Genomic DNA, 25111 nt, shown 5'->3' on the forward strand with positions numbered 1-25111 from the left:
TAACTCTTATAATGACTATCTTATATTCCTGTCTCTACTGTATTGGAAGTAGCATGAATAATGGGATTTAAAGCCTACAGCACAGGACAAAATCAATCCTACTTTTATAGTCTAGTTCAGAATTGCATTACTTCTTATGTCACAAATACTGAAGTTCACATCTGAACATAGCAAAACAGACACACACACACACGCATACACACACACACACACACACACACAGACTTACACACACACACTTGCAAATATACTACAGTAATTAAATCTTTAGAATCTTTATTCCCAAAGGTGCAAATGAGATATTAGTGGAGAACATCAATCCTTTGGGGACGTCGGTACAGGTCTGTTCATACCAGTTAGAAAAATGGTGGTAGGACAAATTAAGGGCAAAATAAAATTATGTTTTAGTGAGCCAATCATTTTATTGATGTTAGATACTGTAGTATAGGTAAAGGGTTAAATACAAGAGAAGAAATAACTTGAGCTTGATGTTATTATTCTTCAAAATAAAATGACCATTTAGTGACCCATATTCATTTCTTTAAATACACATAGACTCATGCATCTTTTTATTTTCATCAGAAAAGTTTCTGATGCACTATATAGTGATTAATTCAGAAACCAGCAACTGGTGCTCATGCACCTGTCAAACACTCATGAGTTTTCAGCACCAAATGGAATGATCATAGAAGAGTGATTAAAATTGCGAGAGCCAGAGGTAATAGACATATGTGGTCAGAAAATATTTGGCATACTCTTTGCTGAATTATTTGCTAGACATCACTGTTCCATTGCACACATTAATCCACAGCAGCCATGACTATATTCATAAGAGTTGCACATAATTAATCTTATAAAAACAAAGCCATCTTTAGTGAAAGAGGAGCTAAGGAAGCTCTATAACTTGATCAGTTAGTGTCGTTGATGAAATCTGGAGAAATGATTCTGAATATTATACAAGGATGAAGTTCTGAGATGCTTCCTGTGCTAAAGTAAATGATCTTAATTTTATTACACATAGAGTGTATTTAGTGGGTTCTATGGAATTAAAACAGACCACAAGACATTGAATGAAATAATAAGGAAGCATACAGAGGAGGAAATGAAAGAGAGGAATATAGCATGGATTTAAAGAAAACAATTGCATGAAGAAGATTCTCAAAAAAAATTACATTATATTCATCACTAGTTGTTTCACCTTTACTATGAAACTGTAATAGCAGTCTCCCTGCATATGCATTGGAACCACTACAGAATAAATTGATTTTCTTTTAACAGAAAGAAGAGTAAACCTTTATATTTACTTTCCCCAGATAGTAAAAAATCTACATTTGGAATAAAAGTTTGTCCCATTGTGTAGAATGAAAGTTTACTATTTAGGAATAATTCATCTTTTAAATTTAATATTACCTCCTTTTTTAAAATTTTAGTTTGATAAAGTGAAAAGATTATTTGTTGAGTCTTAGACTAAGAAAACCTTTTCTAAAAAATATTTATCTTTAATAATGTTTATAGTCCAGTCATTATCCCATTCTGCTGTCTGACAGTTCCTCATCTCATTCCTCCTGCCCCCTATCTCCAAGAGGATGTCACCATACTTCAAACCCAACCCACCCACCAATGCCTCCCCATTCCCTAGGGCCTCAAGATTCTCAAGGGTGATTTGTGTCTTCTCTCACTGAATTCAGACCTGTCAGTCGTCTGCTGTGTTTGTGTTGGGGTCCTTACACCGTCTCCTCTATGTTGCCTGGTTGGTGGGTCAGTGTCTGAGAGATCACAGGGGTCCAGGTTAGTTGAGACTACTAGTCTTCCTATGTGGTCACCCTCCTTCACAACTTCTTCCAGCCTTTCCCTACTTCAACCACAAGGGTGCCCAACTTGAGTCCATTAGTTGGGTATAAGTATCTGTATCTGTCTCAGTAAATGCCTTGTTGGGCCTCTCAAGAGAGCAGCTATCCTGTGCTTTTATCTTTAAGCACACCATAGCATCAGTAATAGTGTCAGATTTTGGAGATTTCCCTTAAGATGTGTTCCAATTTGGGCCTGTCACTGGACCTCCTTTCCCTCAGTCCCTTCTCCATTTATGTCTCTTCAGTTCATTTAGAAAGGAAGAATTCTGAGTCTTCCTTTCTAAATGGTTTTATTTGTTTTTGTTGTTGTTTTTTTTTGTTCTTTTTTTCTAGCTTCGTCTTTGTCAAACTTTATTTAAACAAGATTTCAACCCCTAATTAGAAAACTATTTCATTGTCAGTTGTTAATTCCTTTCCAATAACTGTTTAATGCCCGAATGTTGGTCGTTGAAAAGTGTAGAGGGGACTTTCAGATGACACAAGCCATTGATACTATAAATGAAGCTGTTATTTGAACACACACACTGATCTCTAACACCAATTCCTTGTGTTATTCAACAGTTCATAGTTACTGAGCTAAAAGAAGACTTCTTTAGTATCCCCACAGTTCTCAAGACTCTTCTTTCTTTTGCAATGAAACATACAGAATCATGAGCTTGGAATAAACAGCTCTTCCGGACTGTTCTTTCCCAGAGCATTAGAGGCTGGCTCCATATTTTTGGAGAGGCCTTAAACAGGGACTTAAATTACTTAGGTTCAGATAAAAGAATGGTTGTGTAAGACATACATAATCTCACTTTCAGGAAACTACAAATCACAAGATTTTGACTGTGGGATGACAACACTATACCTCCACTTGATCCTCTGTTTCTACTGGAGATGGATTCTACAAGTTCTCTCTCTCTCTCTCTCTCTCTCTCTCTCTCTCTCTCTCTCTCTCTCTCTCTCTCTCAAATATTGGACATTTTATCTAAGGTCCCTTTCTTTGAGTCCTGAGATTGTCTCACCTCCAAGGTCTCTGGTACATTCTAGAGGCTCCTGCTCCCATCTCCCTCCAACAAAGGTTGAAAATTTCCATTCATTCTGCTGGCCCTCACAAATTAACTTCTCCGTGCACCCAATACCTGATCATATTCCCCTTTTCCCTCTCCCTCCCCTGTCCCACCAAGCTCCCTCCACCCCTCTATTCCACTCCACTACCACCTCTCCCTGTTCCCCAGTGGTACAGGTACCAAGCCTGCTGCTTACACACATTCTATCTCATGAATGTTTCAGGAATGTCAATCTCACTTACACTCTCTGGAACACCTAGCCAGTTGTCTGTTCTTATCACTTTTATAGTTTCTGTCTCCTGATTTTATCAATCTATACCTGCAGTTTACGACTTAGCGCTTTAGGGAGGGTAGTGGCAGTGATGGATCTGGTCCTGGGTCCTGGGTGACCTTCCCTCCTGCTTGTCTTTATAAGCCGCTATTTTTTAATTAAAGTTTGAGAACTCGATCAGAACACAGATTTGCTCTCCTTTGTGACTCCTGCCCCCCATTCTTTCGCCCCCTCCAAGGTCTCCTCTGAATCCCATAGTCCAGGGCACAGTGACTGCTTTCTTTTTCATCCCAAGTGGGACTGAATCATAATCCCTTGGGCCCTTTGTCTTGATAACCCTCTTGAGTTCTGTGGATTGTATCCTAGGTATTCTGTACCTTTTTGGACTAATATCCACTTCTTAGTAAGTACATTAGTGAGTTACCTCACTCAGGATGATATTTTCTAGTTCCATCTATATGCCAGCAAAGCATATAGCTTGCAAAGCTCAAGTTGTCCTCATTCTTAATAGTGGAGTATTATTCTATTGTGTAAATAAACCACATTTTCTGTATCCATCCTTCTGTTGTAGGACATCTGAGTTGTTTCCAGGTCTGGCTGTCAAAAATAAGGCTGCAATGAGAATAATAAAGCATATGTGCCTGTGGCATGGTGGGGAATCTTTTGGATATATGCCAAGAATGGTGTAGCTGGGACTTCAAGTAGATTCTTATCCAATTTAATGAAAATTTTCATAATAAATTTTCTTGCATTTTTTTCATACAAGGGTTGCTATATGGAGGAATGGATATGGGCATACGCACATGACCTACCTATGGAGGTCAGACGGTATTGTTTCAGAGTGGGTTTATCCCACAAAAGAAAGTGCTCCTCAGGGATTATATTCAGTTTACTTGCCTCAGACATATCTGAGCCATCTTTATGTGCTGAGGCATCTCCTCTACCACACATTATTATCAGTTGAATGAACTTAGCTTTCATTACAAATGTCACACTGATGATATTGAAGAAGACCACTCCTGTTTGGGCTCAGATATCTTCTGCCATGGTAGTGTGGCTTAGAAAATATTACCTACTGGAAAATGATTTCCTACTTTCCTCAGCATCCATTTTTAAACTTCATCCACTATTTCATGGAGTTCCTTTCATTCTTTTCCCAATCTGCTGTCATTGTGAAGGCTTTTCATAGAGAAATGGCATATCTTGTTACTACTAGTACTTTTAAAAACAGTTGGGGTGGCAGCTGCCTATGAAGCTTCCTTTTGAAGAGCTTAGAAAGCTTTCATTTTCCAGCAGTGACTAAACTGGAGTATTATTTTAGAAGAACGTATCTAAAATTACTTTACCTATGAAATGTTTATTCTTTGAGAATTTAATGCAAGTTTTACTTTATCATATAATATATGGCCTCTTAGTTCATCCCCTATGTTGTACCCACATAATTTGCTGTTCTGTTTCCCTTTAATCCACAGTAAAATAAATAAATAAATAAATAAATAAATAAATAAATAAATAGTCAATCATTTCAACATAGAATCCAGTTTACTTTGGGTAAGTACTAAAAGCGGTACCCAGGCTAAAATTTAGCTTACATACCCTGCCACTTCACTGACGAAAACTAATTTTTCTGCTCCCAGAAGCTACCTATTACCCTTAGTTTCCTGACAATGGTGAGGTCCTCTGTCCATTTCCTTCCTCTGAACTGTGATTTTTGTATGGCTCAATCGTTTCAGGGGTTTTACATAATGTCAATGTCTACATAATTTCATTTGTGCATCTACCCTGTTGGATTTTGTTATCATAAATCACTTCTCACGTTTGCCATCCTTCTGCTTCATGTTCTATATAGATAGCAGATTCTTCATATGAGGACTGTGATGAACACATCACATTTATAGCTGAGCACTCCAAAGTGCCTTACTCCTTGCCGTGTGTCCAGCATCTCCATGTTAATTACTAACTAGTGCCTCTATAAGCTCTTGGATATGGGGTAGAGACTACACTGATTTATGAGCATAGATAAATTCTATTGGAATAACTTTATTACTCTGTGCATGTAGCAGATAAATTGCAGCACACTTATTCATTGGACATATGATGAATTTATTCTCAAGATCTTGGCCTCATTAACAATGTCTAGTATGGGGTCCATGTAATTAAGCAGTCCTAAAGTCTAATCAAAGAATAATTTGTAATTCACATTATATCTGTGCCATGTTAAATGGTGGTCATATCTTGGAGGTAGAGCATTATTGTAATCTATATGTTTCATCAGCTAGTGAGATGGATGATGGCTTTTCTGCTCCGGTAATATGTATAGTAACTACATCATGAAAAAACTACCTAGTGCTTGTGAAGCTTCAAGTTGAGTGTCAGCTATATTTATCTATTTTCTATAACATAAGCAAGCCATGTCTTCCACCACTGAGTCTTGGAGATTAAGCAATACTATTCACAATATCTTCAAGAGCTGAAAGGTTCTATGGTAGCCCAATGACTCTTACTCCAAAAGATATTTCTATTTGTAATAATGAGACTTTATATGTTAATATAAAATATCTAATGTGTGTGTGTGTGTGTGTGTGTGTGTGTGTGTGTGTATTAGAAAGTGTCCCACATTGTTATTTACTCATTGTTTTGAATATGGCCATTACTGCTAATTACCACTCCCCTTATTACTAGCTTTACTTTGTCTTCCCATCCATCACCTACTATATTTGATGCTTGTGTTATAATTTTCCCTTATTCCTTTATAGCAGAAAAGCCATGTCCTTTCATGGTAAATGTCTTACAAAGACTAAATATATATGTCATATATATATGACAATTATATCAAGCCATAATAAAACTGATTCTATTCAAAGAAACCCAAAGCATTTCTTCTGAAATCAAATAAGATAACAATGTATAATCTCTCCTTTTTTGTTTAATTTACTCTTTGATATTTTCATGGGAACAATACGATGTTGGAAGGAGATAAAGTGTATAAAAATAAAAAAATAAAAACATAAATTGTTTTTATTTTTCTTATATTGTAAGTTCCTTTATTGTACCAAAGGAGGTAGTATTAAATACTGCAATATTATACTTATAGGATAAAAACTGTTGATAAAAGAACACTACATATTTTTCTAATATTTCAGAAAAGTTAACAAAAGGACCTATATTTTAATTAAGCAGCAAGTAACAGAATATATAATTAATAGAAAAATCTCTAGTTTTCACTAATATGGTAACTCTACATAACAAATATACCCAGAAAGAGATTAAGAAAATTATAACTTTCATAGTAATCTCAGAATAAAAGAAAAATATCATGGAATAAGTCTAACCAAAGTCAGTGAAACAGATTTGCAATAAAATAATTTAAAAAATTTTGTAATATAAACTTTGTGTATATTATTTTCATAATTTTATTTTTTATTTTATTTATACTTTGTACTTGATAATTATAGTTATATTTTATATAGAAGTTTATAAGAATATTTATAAAATATAAATTTTATAATTTTATAAATAATAAAAAATACTAAAAAGACCTTAAAATTTTAAAACATATCTCATGTTTATTTTTTGTAATATTAATATTGTGAAAATACAAAATCGACCTACATATTACAGGCAAATCATTAAAATCCTAACAATATTTATTAGAGAATTTGTAAAAATAATTGCAAAAATATAGAAGTTACAATAGTGTTAATGAACCAGTAATTTAAAACTATAAATTACCAGTTCAGGGTAATGCTAGAGCAGTGAGGTGAGAATGGATGGAAGGCAGCTTCCTCATAGAAACAGTGGCGAGGGTGGATGTGATAGGGCATTTGCAGAGGGGAACCTGGGAAGGGAGATAACATTTGAAATGTAAATAAATAAAATAACCAATAAAAACAAAGACAAACAGAAAGAATAAAATATTTCATCTGTTCCACTATGTGCATAGACCCAAAGAACTTTGCAATTTATGACCCAGAAATTTCTTCATGCATAATGAAAATTGTACCTTTATTCTTAGAAGCCAAAACTAGAAACAGCCTAAGTATTGATCAGCTGAAGATAGGGCAACAGAATATGGTACATTTATACAATATGTTGTCGGTTAGCTCTTAAGAAAATGTAATTCACAGGAAAATGGATGAAGGAAAAAATAAGCATCTTGAGTGTTGGATGGATTTTATGCTGTAGATATGAGAGTATGTTTTATTTACAATAGTGCATTGATCTGTTTTTGTTTGTTTTGTTTTGTTTTGGTTGTTTGTTTTGTCAACACAATGAAGCAACCTAGATGCATTGTAGAAGACAAACATTAATTGAGAAAAATGTCCCAATAAGTTTCGCTTGAGGGTTAGCTTGTTGCATAGTTATTATTACATTTATTGATAAATGATTGGCTTGGGTAATGCACAACCAGGGGTGGGAGGACTCTTATAAGAAAGTAAGACCAAGATGAGTAAGTCATAAACAAGATTGCTCCGTGGACTCTGCTTTAGTTGCTGCCTCTAGGTTCCTACCTTATTTTCCTACCCTGAATTCCTGCAGCAGTGGACAGTGATGAGAAAGTATAATGGAAATGAAAATTTGCTCCCTCAGTTGCTTTTTGGTCATGGAGTTTAATAGAACAAAAGAAACCTAACAAAGACAAATGGAACAGGAGAGCGATGGGGAATCTTCCAAGGAAGGGAAAATGAAGTTTTTTTCATTAATGTTTATTTGCTCATTTGCCAAGAGTACAACATGAGAATCACATATATTTTAATTTTTATATAGCTTTACAGTCAGTTTTCTAATAGTGTTTCAAAATATCCCAAGAGAATCATCTTAAAATGTAAAAAAGGGGGGGTGTGATTTTAGTTCATAGAATCAGAGGCTTTTGTCTACAGGTAATTCATCTTGTTACTCTGAGCTTATGCAGCTTTTTTTTTTTTTTTTTTTGGTTCTTTTTTTTCGGAGCTGGGGACCAAACCCAGGGCCTTGCGCTTCCTAGGTAAGCGCTCTACCGCTGAGCTAAATCCCCAGCCCCAGAACTTATGCAGCTTAATTGTTCATGTCACAAGCATGCAACAAAGGGGGGCTAGTTCCATCATGATGACCAGAAAGGAGAAAGGAGAAGATATTGGCAGAAGGGTGGAGGAATGGAGGAAAAGCAGAGTAAGAAATGGAGATGCATTTAGAACGAGAACAAATAGACAGACCAGTAGGCAGATGACAGGCTTGTGAAACTCTCTAAATCCCATCAATCTATATCAAATGTAACATCTTCATAGTTAAAATCTCCTTCCTCAAGTTTTTACTACACAATAGGAGAACCACTGCCTATGAAGCAAGTCTTCATCACTTGAATGTTTGGCAATATTCCAAATAGAAAACCTGAAAGTGAAGAGAGAACTATTAGGAAATCTTGATCAAAATTTTTGCAAGAAATGACTTGTTCCTGTTTTTTTTATATATTTTCTTTATTTACATTTCAAATGTTATCGTCTTTCCAAGTTTCCACTCTAGAAACACCCTGTGACATCCCCCTTCCTCTGCTTCTATGAGGGTGCCCCCCCTAGCAACCCATTCATTCCCTCCCACCTCCCTGCCCTGGCATCCTCCTACACTGGGGCATCCAGCCTTCATAGGCAACAGGCCTCTAATCCCATTGATGCCAAACATGGCCATCATCTGCTAGATTTGCAGCTGGATCCAAGGGTCACTCTACATGTGCTCTTTGGTTGGTGGTTTAGTCGCTGGGAGCTCTGAGGTGTCTTCTTGGTTGTTATTGTTGTTCTTCCTATGGGGTTGCAAACAGCTTCTGCTCCTTCAGTCCTTTCTCTAATTCTTCCATTGGGGGCCCAGTGTTCAGTCCAATGGTTGGCTGTGAGTATCTGCCTCTCTATTTGTCAGGCTCTGACAGAACCAAGCACCTGAAAAATCTGTATGGCAAGAACTTCAAGTGTCTGAAGAATGAAACTGAAGAAAATCTCAGAAGATGGAAAGATCTCCCATGCTCACGATTGGCAGGATTAATATTGTTAAAATGGTCATCTTGCCAAAAGCAATCTACAAATTCAATGCAATCCCCATCAAAATTCCAACTCAATTCTTCATAGAGTTAGAAAGAGCAATTTGCAAATTCCTTTGGAATAACAAAAAGCCCAGGATAGCAAAAGCTATTCTCAACAATAAAAGAACTTCTGGGGATATCACCATGCCTGACCTCAAACAGTATTACAGAGAAGTAGTGATAAAAATTGTACAGTATTGATACGTAGACAGTCGGGTAGATCAATGGAATAGAATCAAAGTCCCAGAAATGAAACCACACACCTGTGATCACTTGATCTTTGACAAAGGAGCTAAAACCATCCAGTGGAAAAAATGGTGCTGGTTCAACTGGCAATCAGCATATAGAAGAATGCAAATTGATTCTTTCTTACCTCCTTGTGCAAAGCTCAATTTCCAGTAGATTAAGGACCTCCACATAAAACCAGATACACTCACATAATAGAAAAAAAAAAAGTAGAGAAGAGTCTTGAACACATGGGCACTGGGGAAATTTTCCTGAACATAACGCCAATAGCTTATGATGTATGATCAAGAATTGACAAGTGGATCTTCATAAAATTGCACAGCTTCTCTCAGGCAAAGAACACACTGAATAGAGCAAAATGGCAACCAGCAGATTGGGGAAAGAGCTTTGTGAATCTTGCATTTAATAGAGGACTAATATCAAATACATACAAAGAACTCAAGAAGTTAGACTCCAGAGAATCAATTAACTTGGGCTAGAGAGACAGTTCCCTGATTAAGAGCATTGACTGCTCTTCCAGAGGTCCTGAGTACAAGTCCCAGCAACTAAATAATGGCCCACAACCATCTGGGGAGAGAATGGGGATCCGATTCTCTCTTCTGGTGTGTCTGAACACATTGACCGTATACTCATATTAAATTAATAAAGCTTCTGTGCTTCCTACATATTCAGGTAATATTTAATTCATTCTCAAATCTCTGACAGGGTTGAAGACTAGTTATAGACATATAATCAAATTTAAGTTGTTTAGCATTGAGGAAGGTGAAATAGATTTAAAAGATGGTTTTCAGATAGTAATGCAAGTTAAAATCAGAGCATAAATCTTTGTAGAATTATAAACTATTTGAGTAAAGATAGATATTAGAGTAATGTACCTTAATTGACAAAATTGATAAATTATGTGTTATTAGTGTATAGCATACATTATGGTTTACATAACTTATAACTATATTCAATGTGTATCTGAGAGAAAGACCTTTTTAATAGATGAAAAGAGTGATATGTTGTGGATTGGTTCTAATGCTGTTTGTGTTAATTCCGCTCCAAAAATCACATGGGAACTCGCATATCTATCTGTAAAAAGCAGAGGGTCCCTGACCCCAGTTGGCTCAAATTGGTAAATAAAGTTGCCCAGCCATTAGCTGGGCACATAACAGACAGAACTTGAGGTTACCAGCCAAGGAATAAAGAGAGAAAGGAAGAAAAAGAAGAACTGCTATGTGGGGAAACACCAATGTGTGACCCATTTGGGTCTTGGGTAGCACAGACGGAATTTAGACTTTAGTAAGTAATAATTCAGGAGTATAGGAAGAGAGATGTTAGAAACATGGAAGTTAGAGAGTTGCCCTGGTATTGTGTTGTTTAAGGCATATAAAAGGATCTCTCTCTCTCTCTCTCTCTCTCTCTCTCTCTCTCTCTCTCTCTCTCTCTGTGTGTGTGTGTGTGTGTGTGTGTGTGTGTGTGTGTGTGTTACGTGCTTATGTCTGTTCCTTTCATTCAAGAATCCAAGGCATTTAAATGGATAGCCAGGAGTGTGCCCTGCTACATGGAGCTTTGATTTACCCTGGGTAATCTTCAAGTAACTGTTTGAATATATCTGAAAGTCCTAGGATTTTATGCTCAATTTACCTTTCAGAAAATAAACTTGATGGCTGTAACTAATTTTCTCCTATAAATATGACTTAAATGTTAAGATTATTTGTTATCTCAGCAGTACTTTTCCTTTTTAAAAGTCACTTGAAATAATAAAAATTGATATGACAAGAATTTTAAATCTCTGCAGAAAGAAATAGAATAATATGTTAGAAGATGGAAAGATTTCCCATGCACATGGAGTGACAGGATTGATATTGTAAAAATGACCGTCTTGCCAAAGCACTCTACAGAGTCAATGCAATCCCCATCAAAATTCCTACTCAATTCTAGAATTTGAAAGAGCAATTTGCAAATTCATTTGGAATGACAAAAACCCAGGATAGCAAAAAAGAAATTTTCCTCAACAATAGAAGAACTTCTGTGGAAATCACCATCCCTTATCTCAAGCTGTATTACAGAGAATTAGTGATAAAAATTGGATGGTATTGGTACAGAGAAAGGCAAGTAGATCAGTGGAATAGAATTGAAGACCCAGAAATGAACACACACACACAGACACAGACACACAGACACACACAGACACACACACACACACACACATACACACACACACACACACACACACACCCCTATGGTCATTTGATCTTGACAAAGTAGCTAAAAACATCAAGTGGGGAAAAAACAGCATTTACAAGTAGTGTTTGTTCAAATGAAGTTCAGTTTGTAGAAGAATGCAAATCAATCCCTTCTTATCTCCCTTTACAAAGCTCCAGTCCAAGTGGATCAAGGACCTCCATATAAAACCAGATACACTCAAACTAATAGAAGAGAAAGTGAGAAAGAGCCTCTAAAGCATGGGCAATGGGAAAAATTTCCTGAACAGAACACCAATGACTTATGCTCTAAGATCATGAATTGACAAATGGGATTTCATAAAATTGCAAAGCTTCTGTAAGGCAAAGTACACTGTCAGCAGAACAAAATGGCAGCCAACAGACTAGGAAAAATCTTTACCAATCCTACATCTGATAGAGAGCTAATTTCTAATATATAGAAAAAAACTCAAGAAGGTAGTGAATCAATTAACTCTATTGAAAAAATGGGAGACAGTGCTAAACAAAGAATTTTCAGCTGAGTAATATCAAGTAACTGAGAAGTACTCAAAGAAATGTTCAACATCCTTAGTCATCAGGGAAATACAAATCAAAACAACCCTGAGATTCCACCTCACATCACTAAGAATGAGTTAAGATAAAGAACTCAGGTGACAACAGATGCTGGAGAGGATGTGGAGAAAGAGGAATACTTCTCCATTGTTGGTGGGATTGCAAACTGGTACAACCACTCTGGAAATCAGTCTGGAGGTTCCTCAGAAAATTGGACATTACACTAGCTGAGGACCCAGCTATACCTCTCTTTGGCATATACCCAAAAGATGCTCCAACATAAAACAAAGACACATGCTCTACTATGTTCATTGCAGCATTATTTATAATAGCCAAAAGCTGGAAAGAACCAAGATGTCCTTCACAGAGGAATGGATACAGAAAATCTGGTACATCTACACAATGGAGTACTGCTCAGCTATCAAAAACAATGACTTCATGAAATTCATAGGCAATTGCATTAAACTAGAAAGTATCCTCCTGAATGAGGTAACCCAATTGTAGGAAAACACACATGGTATGCACTCACTGATAAGTAGATATTAGCCAAAAACTCAGAACACCCAAGATAGACCACATGAAACTCAAGAAGGATGACCAAAGTGCAGATCCATCAGTCCTTCTTAGAGGAAGGAAAAAAAATATTCGTAGGAGAAGACATGGAGACAAAGTTTGGAACAAAGACTAAAGGAATGGCCATTCAGAGACTGCCCCAGCTTGGGATCCAGCCCATATACGTACAGCCACCAAACCCAGATAATATTGCTGATGCCAAGAAGTAGATGGGGCTGGGGGGAAGAACCCTCAATGAAGTAGGGGGTGGGCAGGTAGGATTGGGTGTTTCCGTAAGGTAACTGTAAAAGTGGATAACGTTTGAAATGTGAATAAAAATATCTGATTAAAAAATTTATCATAACCTTATTAACGGAAACCATGACTTCTTCAAGCACTGGTTTTGTTTGTTTTTTTTTTGTTTGTTTGTTTGATTGATTGATTGATTGACTGTTTAGTTTGTTTTATTTTGTTGGGCTCTTTTGTTGTTTTAATTTTTTCACATATTTTTCTTACTGACTTTGGATACAAAGTCTGAATTTCCATATGTGGGATAGACTCACTAAAATCAGATAATTTTTGATGGAAGTTATAACTGTTGTGCCAGAATTGCTGATGGCCTTATCATGTTGCTGAGTTAGAACAGTTGTTAACAATTATTCTAAAATAATCTACATAGTGACTTAGGGTATCATGGGAGCCATTCCAAAGATTGGGAACCTTTACATCATTGCAAGCTTGATTTATTTATTATTTTTACTTTGCAGTAAAGTGTTCTTCAGTTGCCTCAGTAGTCAAGGTCTAATCATTTAGTTCTGTTGTGAAATCAGCAATGGTTCTTGAAGAGTGTGTAAATTGGAGGCATCATGTGCCTCTTTCAAATCTTGGAGATAAAAAACTGACCCTATGCACTGACCTTTATTTAACAATTTAAAACTGTCAAGCAAGTCTTCTATGTGTGATGGAATATTTATACAAATATTTTTATTATTAGGTATATTTATTTTCCAGATGCATTTTCCCATGAATAGGCAAAGTAGAAGATAGAAATATGTCACAGAATGTTTCACACAGTGACCAATTTCAAGAGAATGAAACTTTTCATTTTATTTAGATTCTGTAGGAATAATAATAAAACTATAAAAAACGTTTCCTACAGCACTCTTTGTCCTCAATCAGTTACCAACTTTTCCTTCCCAACACTTAAGTTGATTAACTCAGTATAGGTGGAAAACACTGTTCCACTTAATTTTCTGTAATCTGCTATTATTCTGTCTGAACCTCAGTTTCTTAACTATGTCTTATTGAGTAAAATAATTACTGTAAAGACTTGAGAGTCCCAAGGAAATTTGCTAAAGCCAATTTTAAGAAGATATTTAGGGATAATATCTCATTGTATCCTACCAATTTCAGGTTGCTTAGCTGATAGGGTATTCTTAGAGGCAATTCAGTTCCATAGCACTTGGTCTACTCATTCCTATACCTGAAAATTCTGTCAAATAAATGATCCAGTTTTCTTCCTTTTTGGTAGAAAAGATGGACTTGTTAATAGTTTCTTCTTTCTTCAATTCTAAAAATCTTGGCTTATATTAACTTTCTGATTTAAACTACTTTTCTATATGCATTATTTGTAAAACTAGAGTCTGGTATTCATGACAAAATTTGATAATGTTATGATGATTGTGATGATGACAATATCCGTCAAATAATTCCAATTCGTATATGATTTTCTATTAAATTAACAAAGGAAACATTGAAAGATGGCCTTTCGAGACTTTGACATTTTTTAAAAGTTTGTTTTTATTATTTAAGAAGAGACCAATTATACTTAAGCATGTGCTGAAAGTTGTAATGCAAATAGAACCTTTGAAGAAATAGACTTTTAAGAACATCTCAGATGTACATGGAATGAATGTAGGCTTAGCAGTTGTTTTTATGGACAATTTGGCATCTCAGGAACTTGAGATAATTGTCAACCTTGTGGGAATCCCTGCGCAGGCACCGAATGTTGTTATAAAAAGCCAAGTCTTTGGATTCTTCATCAACTCCTTGCAGGGATGGGAGTTGTGACCAAACCAAGTAGATCTCATTTCCTTTGGCTTCAGGATAGGCCTAATAAGAAAACAAATAATTCCAATTCATATATGAACATTTTTGCCTCCTTATTTCTTGAAAATGTGGAATTCACATTTTGGGGAAAGAACAATGTAAACTTTTAGCAAACTCAGAGATCTTAGGTATAAGGTAGGATACAAGTCTATTAGCCATCCAAAAGTTTAAACCAACATATGTTTTGTATGATTCAAATGATATGAATTGAAGTTTATACTTGCCAGTGTAAACAGGGGACTAACCAGGTCCTAGGCATTTACCAGGGTATCATGGAAGATGGGGAGCCTACTTTCTTACTTAAAGTATTTATCATGTCAACATCAATTTTGTACTTTGTTGCTTCTGATAGTGAATCATTTGTTCTCTTAGTATTTTGAACTTAACTGCACATGTTTGGAACATTAACAATGAGAAGAAATATACCTGGGATTAACTGATTATAAAATAATCATTAAATCAGAATGTAACCACACAGAAATTACCATAATACCTTGAAATCAGAGTGTTTACTGTATGTTACTCCTTTGATGTTTTTCTGTTTGCATTTTTCTGTATGTGTGTTTAATCTGATGTGTACAGTTGTCTGAAAATTACAAAAATATAGCATGCATTTGCATATACACCAAACAGCTAAGGAGAAGTATAAAATAATTATTATGTCTATATTCATAATTTTTTCAACAGGTGGCATTTTGTTTACATGTTTTACAAAGCTGCTCATCTATCAATCTCACTAACAATGACAATTTTCTGAATGGAGAAATTCAAATACTAATTCAATCTAGGTGTAGAAAATGAGTTGGCTATATGCAATGCAATAATATGAGTTTTAATATAGGAGATTCAAGTCAAACAATACTTTAGATAAACTATCTTTTTGTATATGATAAAATACGATACATTATAAAGAAACTGTGTTCTTTTTGAGACATTTAGGGACAGTATCTTTTCAGTCTCTTTTGGATAATGGTCAATGTCAGCATAAAAGGATTCTAAACTGATTTTGATTATCTTTCCTCCTTCACACTTTAATTCTCTAGTGTATTTAGGGTGCATATTGAACCAGAATATCACTCGTGTGTGTGTGTGTGTGTGTGTGTGTGTGTGTGTGTGTGTGTGTTTTCTCTTCAAGAAAACTTATCCTGTCAATTTTATTGTCTGCTTTCCTTTCATTATGGAACAGTTCACCATCAGTGCCCAGGAAATAGCAAACCATTTGGGGATTTGTAACATGCATCAAGAAGGCCACACCTGTCTTATACCACAGTTGATTTATAAGATTCAGAGAAACTAGAATCTACTGTTATTACAGTTTTGTGCTTCCCTTACCAAAAGCCTACATAGAAGAATGTGTAAACTTTGATTTTACGAAGAAGAATATTTCAACATTTGTTCCTCATTGCAGAAAGCAGTATTTCAAAACACAAATGGCTCATGCTCTAAGATCAAGAATCGACAAATGGGACCTCATGAAGCTGCAAAGATTTGTAAAGCAAAAGACACTGTCATTAGGACAAAATGGCCAGCAACAGATTGTGAAAAAATCTTTACCAATCCTACATTTGATAGAAGGCTAATATCCAAAATATACAAAGAACTCAAGAAGTTAGACTCCAGAGAGCCAAATAACCCTATTAAAAATGGGGTACAGAGCTAAACAAAACATTCTCAGCTGAGAATTATCGAATGACCAAAAAGCCCCTAAAGAAATGTTCAACATCCTTAGTCATCAGGGAAATACAAATCAAAACAACCCTGAGATTCTACCTCTCACCAGTCAGAACGGCTAAGATAAAAAACTCAGGTGACAGCAGATGCTGGCAAGGATGTGGAGAAAGAAGAACATGCCTCCATTGTTGGTGGGATTGCAAACTGGTACAACCACTCTGGAAATCAGTCTGGAGGTTCCTCAGAAAATTGGACATTACACTACCTGAGGACCTAACTATACCTCTCTTGGGCATATATCCAAAAGATGCTCCAACATATAACAAAGACACATGCTCCACTATGTTCATAGCAGCCTTATTTATAATAGGCAGAAGCTGGAAAGAACCCAGATGCCCTTAATAGATTAAAAAAAATGTGGTTCATCTACACAGTGGAGTATCAAAACTCAGCTATCCAAAACAATGACTTCATGAAATTCATAGACAAATGGATGGAACTAGAAAATATCATGCTGAGTGAGGTTACTCAATCGCAGAAAAACACACACTTGGTCTGTACTCATTGATAAGTGGATATTAGCCAAAAGAGCTCGAATTACCCAAGATGCAATCTATAGACTTAGGAAGCTCAAGAAGAAGAATGACCAAAATGCAGACGCTCCCACTCCTTCTTATAAAGGGGAAAAAATATCCATAGGAGGAGCTAAGGAATCAAAGTTTAGAGCAGCGACTCAAGAATGGCCATTCAGAGCCTGACCCACATGTGGCCCATATATATATACAGCCACCAAACCTAGATAAGATTGGTGAAGATAGAAAATGGATGCCAAAAGGGACTAGATATAGATCTCTCCTGAGAGACACATCCAGAACAGGTCCAATACAGAGGTCAATGCTAGCAGCAAACTACTGAACTGAGAATAGGACCCACTTGAGAGGAATTAGAGGAAGTATTGAAAGAGTTGAAGGAGCTTGCAACCCCATAAAACAACAATCCCAAACAACCAGAGTTTCCAGGGACTAAACCACTACCGACAAAGTATACATGGACTGACCCAGGGCTCCAACTGCATATGTAGCAGAGAATAGCCTTTTTGGGGCACCAGGGGAAGGGGAAGGGGAAGCCTTTGGTCCTGCCACGGTTGGACCCCCAGTGCAGGGGAATATGGGGGACAATAAGTGGCATGTATAGGGGAATACTTGTATGTGGGAGGTGTAGGGGATGGATTGGGGGCTTATAGACACGAAACCTCAGGAAGGGGTATAATGTTTGAAATGTAAGTAAAAGAGTATATCTAATAAAAAATTTTTAAAAAAGAAAGAAATCTGTGTTTCCATGAGTCAGAAAAGCATTGAACTTTCAGGAAAATGCTCACCTGGCTAATTATCTTTTCAATCCCTTCAAGAAGCCGCTTGTTTTGTTCCTCAATCTCTTTGGCTCTTGATATGATAGCATCAGGAGCTTCATGGATTCCACCTAGTCCAGTTATTAGTTGAAACAGAGGGTCATTCCAGGAGTGCACCAAACTGAGGATCAGGTTCAAAAGAACTTCCGGCTAATCCACAATGTTGATAAATAATTAAAACAGATAAAATACAAAAGAGTTTGTTAGATGTGGGTTTCGTTCATAGAGGTTGAAGAAAATATTTGTTTCCATAACTACGTATATATTAATATAGTTTTAGATCACAAATATTATAGAAAAGTCAAACAACTCTTAGCATATACTTTGAATGAGTAAAACAAAAAATACCTTTGTATATGAATACTCTTCTTTTTGTCTATTTGTGTTTGTCTCTGTCTGTGTCTGTGTCTGTGTCTGTGTCTGTGTGTGTACATACACAGGGATACATGCTTAATCTTTTGGAGACTAGAAAACAACTTTGGTGTCATTGCTCAGAAGCCATGAGACATGGCATCTCCGAAGCCTGGAACCCGTCCAGTAGCCTAGGATGACTGGCTAAACTCTGCTGCCATTTCCTGTGCTGCAATTGTAGGTGTGCACCCACATGAGTTGGTTTTCTGTTGTTTTTATTTTGATTTGTTTTGTATTTCTGACCTGGAACAGAGATGCTTATGAATACTCAGCCTTTTGCTGAAATCAAGTGCAGAGCAAGAGATCCACCTGTTCCTGCCTACTGAGTTACTAGGATGCAAAGCATGCACCACAATGTCTGGCTACATTCATGCTTAGTGTTTTAAACTAATTTTTGGCATCAAATTCAGAACCTCATACTTAATTGACTTAAATCTTAACCTTTAAGTGACTTCTTTCCCTAAAATATCAAATTATTTATGTTTTGATTAACCTCTAGAATTCTACCATCAGCCTTCATGGTCTGGTCAGCTTCTTCCATTACTTTGAATGTTCATAACAGAGCAAAGCTTTTGTGGCACTCAGTGGGTATTATAATTTATTGGATTCAAAGAGGCCCTTGGGAAAGATAAACACCACCATTGTCAATAACTTGTAACCCCAATCATTTTCTTTCACACTAGAAAATAAGATTGATCATTATAAAAATATGTTATTTTCATATTATTTTAGAATGGTAAAAAAAGATATTATGAAAAGAGTATGTAGAATGTTCTTTCTGCAGTGTACATGACTTCGTTTCCATCCCCTCCAGAAGCATGGCCCATAGGTTGCTTTGTACAATTGAAGAACAATGATACAGCACAGCTTAAATACAAGCATGAATGCAAACCACAATGCAGTTTTACTCACAAGTGGCTATTTGTTCACTCTCAAAATATAGATAAAACTCATCCCTGATTTCAAATACTTAATGTACAGGTGTCTCTTTTCTACCCAAGTGACAATGAAAATAATGAGTAGAGAGCAATTCAAGATATATTAAAATGGAAAAGTATAAAAGGTTTGAGCAGGGAAAGTAGGGGGCAAATGGTTGACAACATAGCTTCCTGGGAGCAGAATAGCACATGCAGAAGAGTGAAATCTTGAGTTAGATGAAGCCACCATGGCTTACCTACTAGTACTGAAACTCATACACATTTAGTATCACCTTCTAAAGCCCATGTTCTTAATTTCAAAAAGTGAAATAATAATACATTGCAAAATGGAACTTTTGAAAGGATGAATTGTAGCAATGTCATTAGTGTGCTTTGTGAATTCCTATCATTAAAGTAGTTTGCACCAAAAGTTTTCTCTTGGTGTTCATCCTGTTATCTCAGATTTGGTTCTATTGACACAATAGTATTAATGAGAATAGCAGAAATATAGAACTGAGACGTGATAAATCAAAGAGAACACATAAACATTTTGGAGATATACATATATGTATATCATATAAATATAAAATATTATATAATATAAATTATATAAAATATGGAATATAGAATTCTATATATTATTAAGTGTGCAGATATAAGTAAATATAAATATAAATTTGTGTATATATGTATGTACATATACATAGAGAGAGAAAGAGAGAGAATCAGAGAGAGAGAGAGAGAGAGAAAAGAGAGACTGATTGATCATTGATTAAAGATAAATATCACTAATATTAACCAAGTGGACCAAACCATTTTGGAGACAAGGCTTCTCTTTGACTTCTCCATAACATAGTCATCCTGTATATATATTTTTCTTTAGTTATGTTAAAATTGGCTATGGATGGTTTATAAAAGTTAGTTATCAGAGATACTATAACATTAAGACATTATTATCATATGAGACCCCAGTTACCCATGTAAAAAACACGTTAAAGTGAGTTTTCAAATACTTCTTGGTGAGGGAACTTCTGATATAAGATACAAAATAAGGTGAAGAAGTCTGGGAAGAACACAGATGTAGGTAAGTAAGGAGGAGCATAACCAGGAGAATTTGGAAGCTAAGGAGTAATGAGCAGTGGTCAGTAAAGGAGTCTGCCAATGTAGAAAAAATACAACTAAGTTAGCATTTTTTATATGCATGTCTTACATATTTCCTACAGATATGAATGTCAATTTATCCATAATCATGAAATTCAGTTCAGGATAACATATGCAGTGCCATCTTCATAGACAGTTTATGGCTTAGATACAATATTATTAAGTATTCCATTTTTTTTACCCACTCTGCAATGTATATTTCTTTTGGGAAATCACGCCCCCCCCTTTAACTTTGCACTGGTGATTACTATATCTGTCTCAGTGCTCTAATAACATAGGGTACACCAAAACCAATGTACTGCCTCAATTATGTTGGGAAGAATTGGGGTAAGGACTCACAGGGACTTTCTGGGCTTGTTCCTTGTCTTCAGGAGTAGCTAGGGAAGAAGTGGGGCAGTCATTGATGGCCTTGGCAATAAACTCACGATCTTGGACATACTGTTTATCCTAGAAATTATACAGAAATTCCATTAACAAAGTCTGAGAATTTAAAGCATATATAACTAGAATATTAATGTATTTAATAGATATTTAATTTTAAATTAGCACTCGAAATTCAGAAATAAGTAACCATTTTCTACTTATTTCCCAGCCTAGTATGTCTTTTCTTATTTTCTTGTCTTTTTTATAAATTACTATTTGGAAAATCAAAGTGTCATTTCTCATAATAAACATAAATGCCATAGCACATATTATTTTTGTTTACTAATTTATTGTTCCCATAGTTTCAGATTTATATGACTCCTTCAATTAGACATTATGAAACACATCTTTTCATTCGAGTACTTCTGAATCTATGAACATGTACAAGACAGAATTCTTGATAAATGCTAAACATAAATATAAATATAAATATAAAATGTGGATAAACTGTAGAACAGCAAACATACATATTTGAAGTGAGCATTTAAAATAGAAAAATTATTTAATATATAAATTATAATTAATATTAACTCATTTGAAAAACTTTCTAAATGTTCTGTTTATTTTTCCATTACTCATATATTGTATTGAACTTTACTTTCTTTGTAATGGGGGGGGTGGTTGTTTTGTTTTGTTTAATTAGCTAATTTATTTATTTACTTTACATCCTGACATCTTCCTGGATGTCCTCCCAATCCTTGTGCCCTAAAGTCCCTGTACACAGACTTCCTTTGTTTCTCTTGAGAAAAGGCCTCCCGTGGTTATCAGCAGGCTTTGTCCTACCAAATTGCAGTAGTGCTAGTTGCAATTTCTCCCAGTGAGGCTACTCGAGGCAATCCAGTTAGGGGAATAGGTCTCAAAGTCCACTTGTTAGGCGTCCACATGCTGCAGAACTGTTACATATGTTTAGAGGACACAGATCTGTCTCATGCATGTTCACTGGTTGACACTTGTATAAAATGTTACTATAAACTAAAATTTAGAAAAAAATTCTGAGAATTTAGAAGAATTTCTAGGAAGATTTCAAAAGTGAATTATGAACAGTCAATAATTGAAAGAGATATTAATAAGTAAAAAACATTATATATTCAGATTTAATGTAGGTGATGAACTACTTTCTGGATACCAATTGAGGTATTGAAGTTCTCCCTGCATTGTGGATTGACTCAAAAATCAGGTAAGTCCTTTGAAAGGCCTGTATCAACAAGAGAGGACCTTTCTCTGCTTCTGAACCAGGCTGCCTATTTTAATTGAAACCATGCTCTGAAAGTTTTAACAAACACCTCCCACCGTTTGGGGCTTTCTGAATACTGATTACTTTTTCTCCTCACAGCCCTGTGGCTTCAGTTTAGGTTATGTCTAGCCTATCCGCAGAGTTCACTCATTCTACACTGCTCCCCTTCACTGGGCATTTACAGATTCCTAAACAAAAAGTCCCCTAGAGCCTGGACCCACAGAAATGAGACTGTGAAGACTTCCATCACTACATCGAGGGCTTCACACCTCCAGTTCACATTTAAAAATATGAAATACAAAATATTGAAGGTCATTCCACTTTTGTGAATCTGTAAGATTTTATGAAATCCTCTTGTTCTACTTGTCCCAATTTTTATAAGCCAGATTTTTATTTTTCTTATGTAGATATAGTGTTTGAACTTCGGATCATTATTTAACAGACATGCAGCAGAATGGTTGCAAAGAGACCCTTTTCAAGGAATGCTAGAAATGAGTGAAGTACTTACAAATTCAATAAACATATCTGTATACAGGGTATGGATGTAGTGAGAAAGCATGACCACACGGTCAAACAGCTCCGGGAGAGGTGTCTGGCAGTCGCCACCAGAACAGACTGGCAGGGTCTGCACATTTTGGCAGAACAGAAGGTTTGACATCATCAGCAGGAGGAGTGTCCCTGCTAAAGAAATTCAGGTATCAGTGTGTGATGATCTACTCAGATGAAGAGAAACCTTATCTGTCCCCAGCATCTTACACGTATGCTTGCACTTGTAGTGAAGAAAGAGTCAACATCCTACATGGTGTGTTTATCTGATATTAATATTTTCACAGATGTATGGTGTGAGGAGGGTAGCTTTCGTCCTTTTAGGCTTGCCTCAGAAGTGTTTGTTCGCTCTGCAAACATTCTGAGTATAAATTAATCCAAGCTAATATTTCTTCTAGTCTGAGTAGTCACGTTCTCTAAGAATTTTTAATGTTTAATTCAATGCTAACCACAAAATTGATATACAGCATTATTAAATAGCTCACTAGCTGAAAACTTTACATGCTATTGGAATATGTTTCTTGAAAATAATTCTAATTTTTCCAAAACATACTTAAAATATATTTATGCAATACAAGTATATATATATGCATGCTTTCAGAAACTCCATAGTTTATCTATACATGTGAAAGTAATATTCTTTCCAGATAATAGTATTGTAGCAGTAGCTTTTATAATTCAGAACATGATAGATATTCTGTAACTCTGAGTACATTTATCTGAACATTTATCATATTAGAAGTTTCAGTTTAAATGAGATGAAAATCAAAAAGAACTTTCTTATACATGTCACAAATGAATTGTTGTTGCTATTAATTATTTTGTTTTCCCTAGTGTCACTAAGAAATTAAAAACAATTAGTTAATATTAGCCTCTTTATTTTCTTCCTTCTATTGAAATGTCGCTTCTCAGATCAGTGTAAACCAGACCCCTGCTATCATTATGTACATTATGCCTGCATTGCTGAAGGTTTTGTCAGATTTATTAGAACTAACCAACTCAATGAGACCAGGCAATGTGGAAAATGTTTTTGGCGTCCTTCTATAATTGTGAAAGGTAGACCCAAGGTTCTTGGTATCTGTGTCAGTTCAAATGCCCAGTCTCTGCAATACCAACTTTGTGACCTAGATTGCTTCTTATTTTCAGGCTCAGTTTGCAGTACTGGGTATTTCGAAGGGTCCACGATTTCTCCCCATTAGCAACCAGTTCAAGTCTCCTTTTTCCTTTCGTACTTCCATTATGTCATCAATATTTACCTCTAGCTATTTCACATCTCTAAAAGAAGGATGTCTCCCTCTGACTAGGAAGGCACTAATCTAACTAATAGTCTGTTATATTTGCACATGAAAAATTTCAAAGTCAAAAAATAGGCTATGACTCTAAACTCCACTGTTAACTCACAGACAGCTGCATCTCTGTGATTAACTCAACATGGGTGGTGAATCTTAGCTGGAGTGCAAGTTAAGTGTCTCATGATGTTCCCATCCTCTTCTGTGGAATAGCATCAACCCCATCACCCTTGCTCTAAACCCAAATATCATTTTAATATCTGTGCTGACATGAATAAGGAACAAATTTGGACAAAACCACAGCTGTCTTGGGGTCTGTGTCAGTAGTTTTGGTCATGCCATGTCTGGAGAAAAACAGTTATTCCTCATCCCCCTCTAAAATTGAAACCTGCATTAGGTATACAACCCCATGCCACATCAGGAATACTGAGAAAGCCACTTATTCAATGAGCTGCAGCACATACCTTTCCGGGCTGACACCTGGCTGTTCATGGTGATGACCACTGGGACCACACTTCCCCAAGAAGTCCTAAGAGAACCACTGCTTTCTCATCTGCAGACATTGACTTTATAAACCTTCGACACCTTCATGAATATATATATAATCAGGCATCCTCTTCCCCTCCCAATCATCTATTTCCGTCATTAAGATAGCTCCAATAATTTTAAACATCAAATGGTATTTTATTTCTTATTCATATTCAGGAAGACATAGTGGCCAGAAAGGAAGGATTTTGATTAATTACAGCAAAAGGAAATGAGAGAAATGCTGAGGCTGACTGACATCTTGAGTCTCGTTTGAGATAGAGAATCTATAAAACGTATAGAAGATAATTCCTTTAAAAATTTACCCTCATTTCTTCACAGAATCTGCAATGTGTACCATTGCTTTTAACTTTGGAAATTGCTTCTCAAACGTTGCTAGTTTTAAATTTTTCATTCAAGATTATTGGGTAAATTAAAAGCTTCAAAATGTTTCCACTAAATACCAAGGTATGTTGACTTCAACTTAAAAATGTAAGAGTCCTCACATTCTGAATCTCTTTAAATGCCCTTTTTGCCTTTTCAAGAACGACAAGCAGGGGAAGGACTGGATGTGTTGAAGAGGTTTGCAACAACATAGGAAGAACAACAATATCAATCAACCAGACCTCCCAGAGCTC

General features: G+C 35.8%; 1 protein-coding gene across 2 annotated transcripts; it reads right to left on the reverse strand.

Annotated features, from left to right (window-relative positions):
- Window positions 1-13760: 13760 nt before the first annotated feature.
- Window positions 13761-24640, reverse strand: Prl (prolactin). 2 transcript variants are annotated; one of them, XM_006253912.3, is made up of 5 exons: window positions 24413-24640; window positions 22622-22791; window positions 20796-20903; window positions 17938-18117; window positions 13761-14891 (listed from the first exon to the last, which is right to left on the reverse strand). In XM_006253912.3, the coding sequence occupies exons 1-5, from the start codon at window positions 24438-24440 to the stop codon at window positions 14700-14702; spliced, it is 678 nt and encodes a 225-aa protein (XP_006253974.1). In that variant the 5' UTR covers window positions 24441-24640; the 3' UTR covers window positions 13761-14699.
- Between the last annotated feature and the right edge of the window lie 471 nt (window positions 24641-25111).

Source organism: Rattus norvegicus, chromosome 17 (assembly GCF_036323735.1).
Source record: "Rattus norvegicus strain BN/NHsdMcwi chromosome 17, GRCr8, whole genome shotgun sequence".
NCBI classification, from domain to species: Eukaryota; Metazoa; Chordata; class Mammalia; order Rodentia; family Muridae; genus Rattus; species Rattus norvegicus.

Bases quoted from the DNA above. Each gene is read 5' to 3' on its own strand.
- Prl (XM_006253912.3), bottom strand. From the start codon at position 24,440: ATGAACAGCCAGGTGTCAGCCCGGAAAG. The intron at 22,792-24,412 runs GTATGTGCTGCA...TTTCTTTAGCAG, and splicing joins CCAGGTGTCAGCCCGGAAAG to GGACACTCCTCCTGCTGATG. The intron at 18,118-20,795 runs GTGAGTCCTTAC...ATTGTGGATTAG, and splicing joins AACAAGCCCAGAAAGTCCCT to CCGGAAGTTCTTTTGAACCT.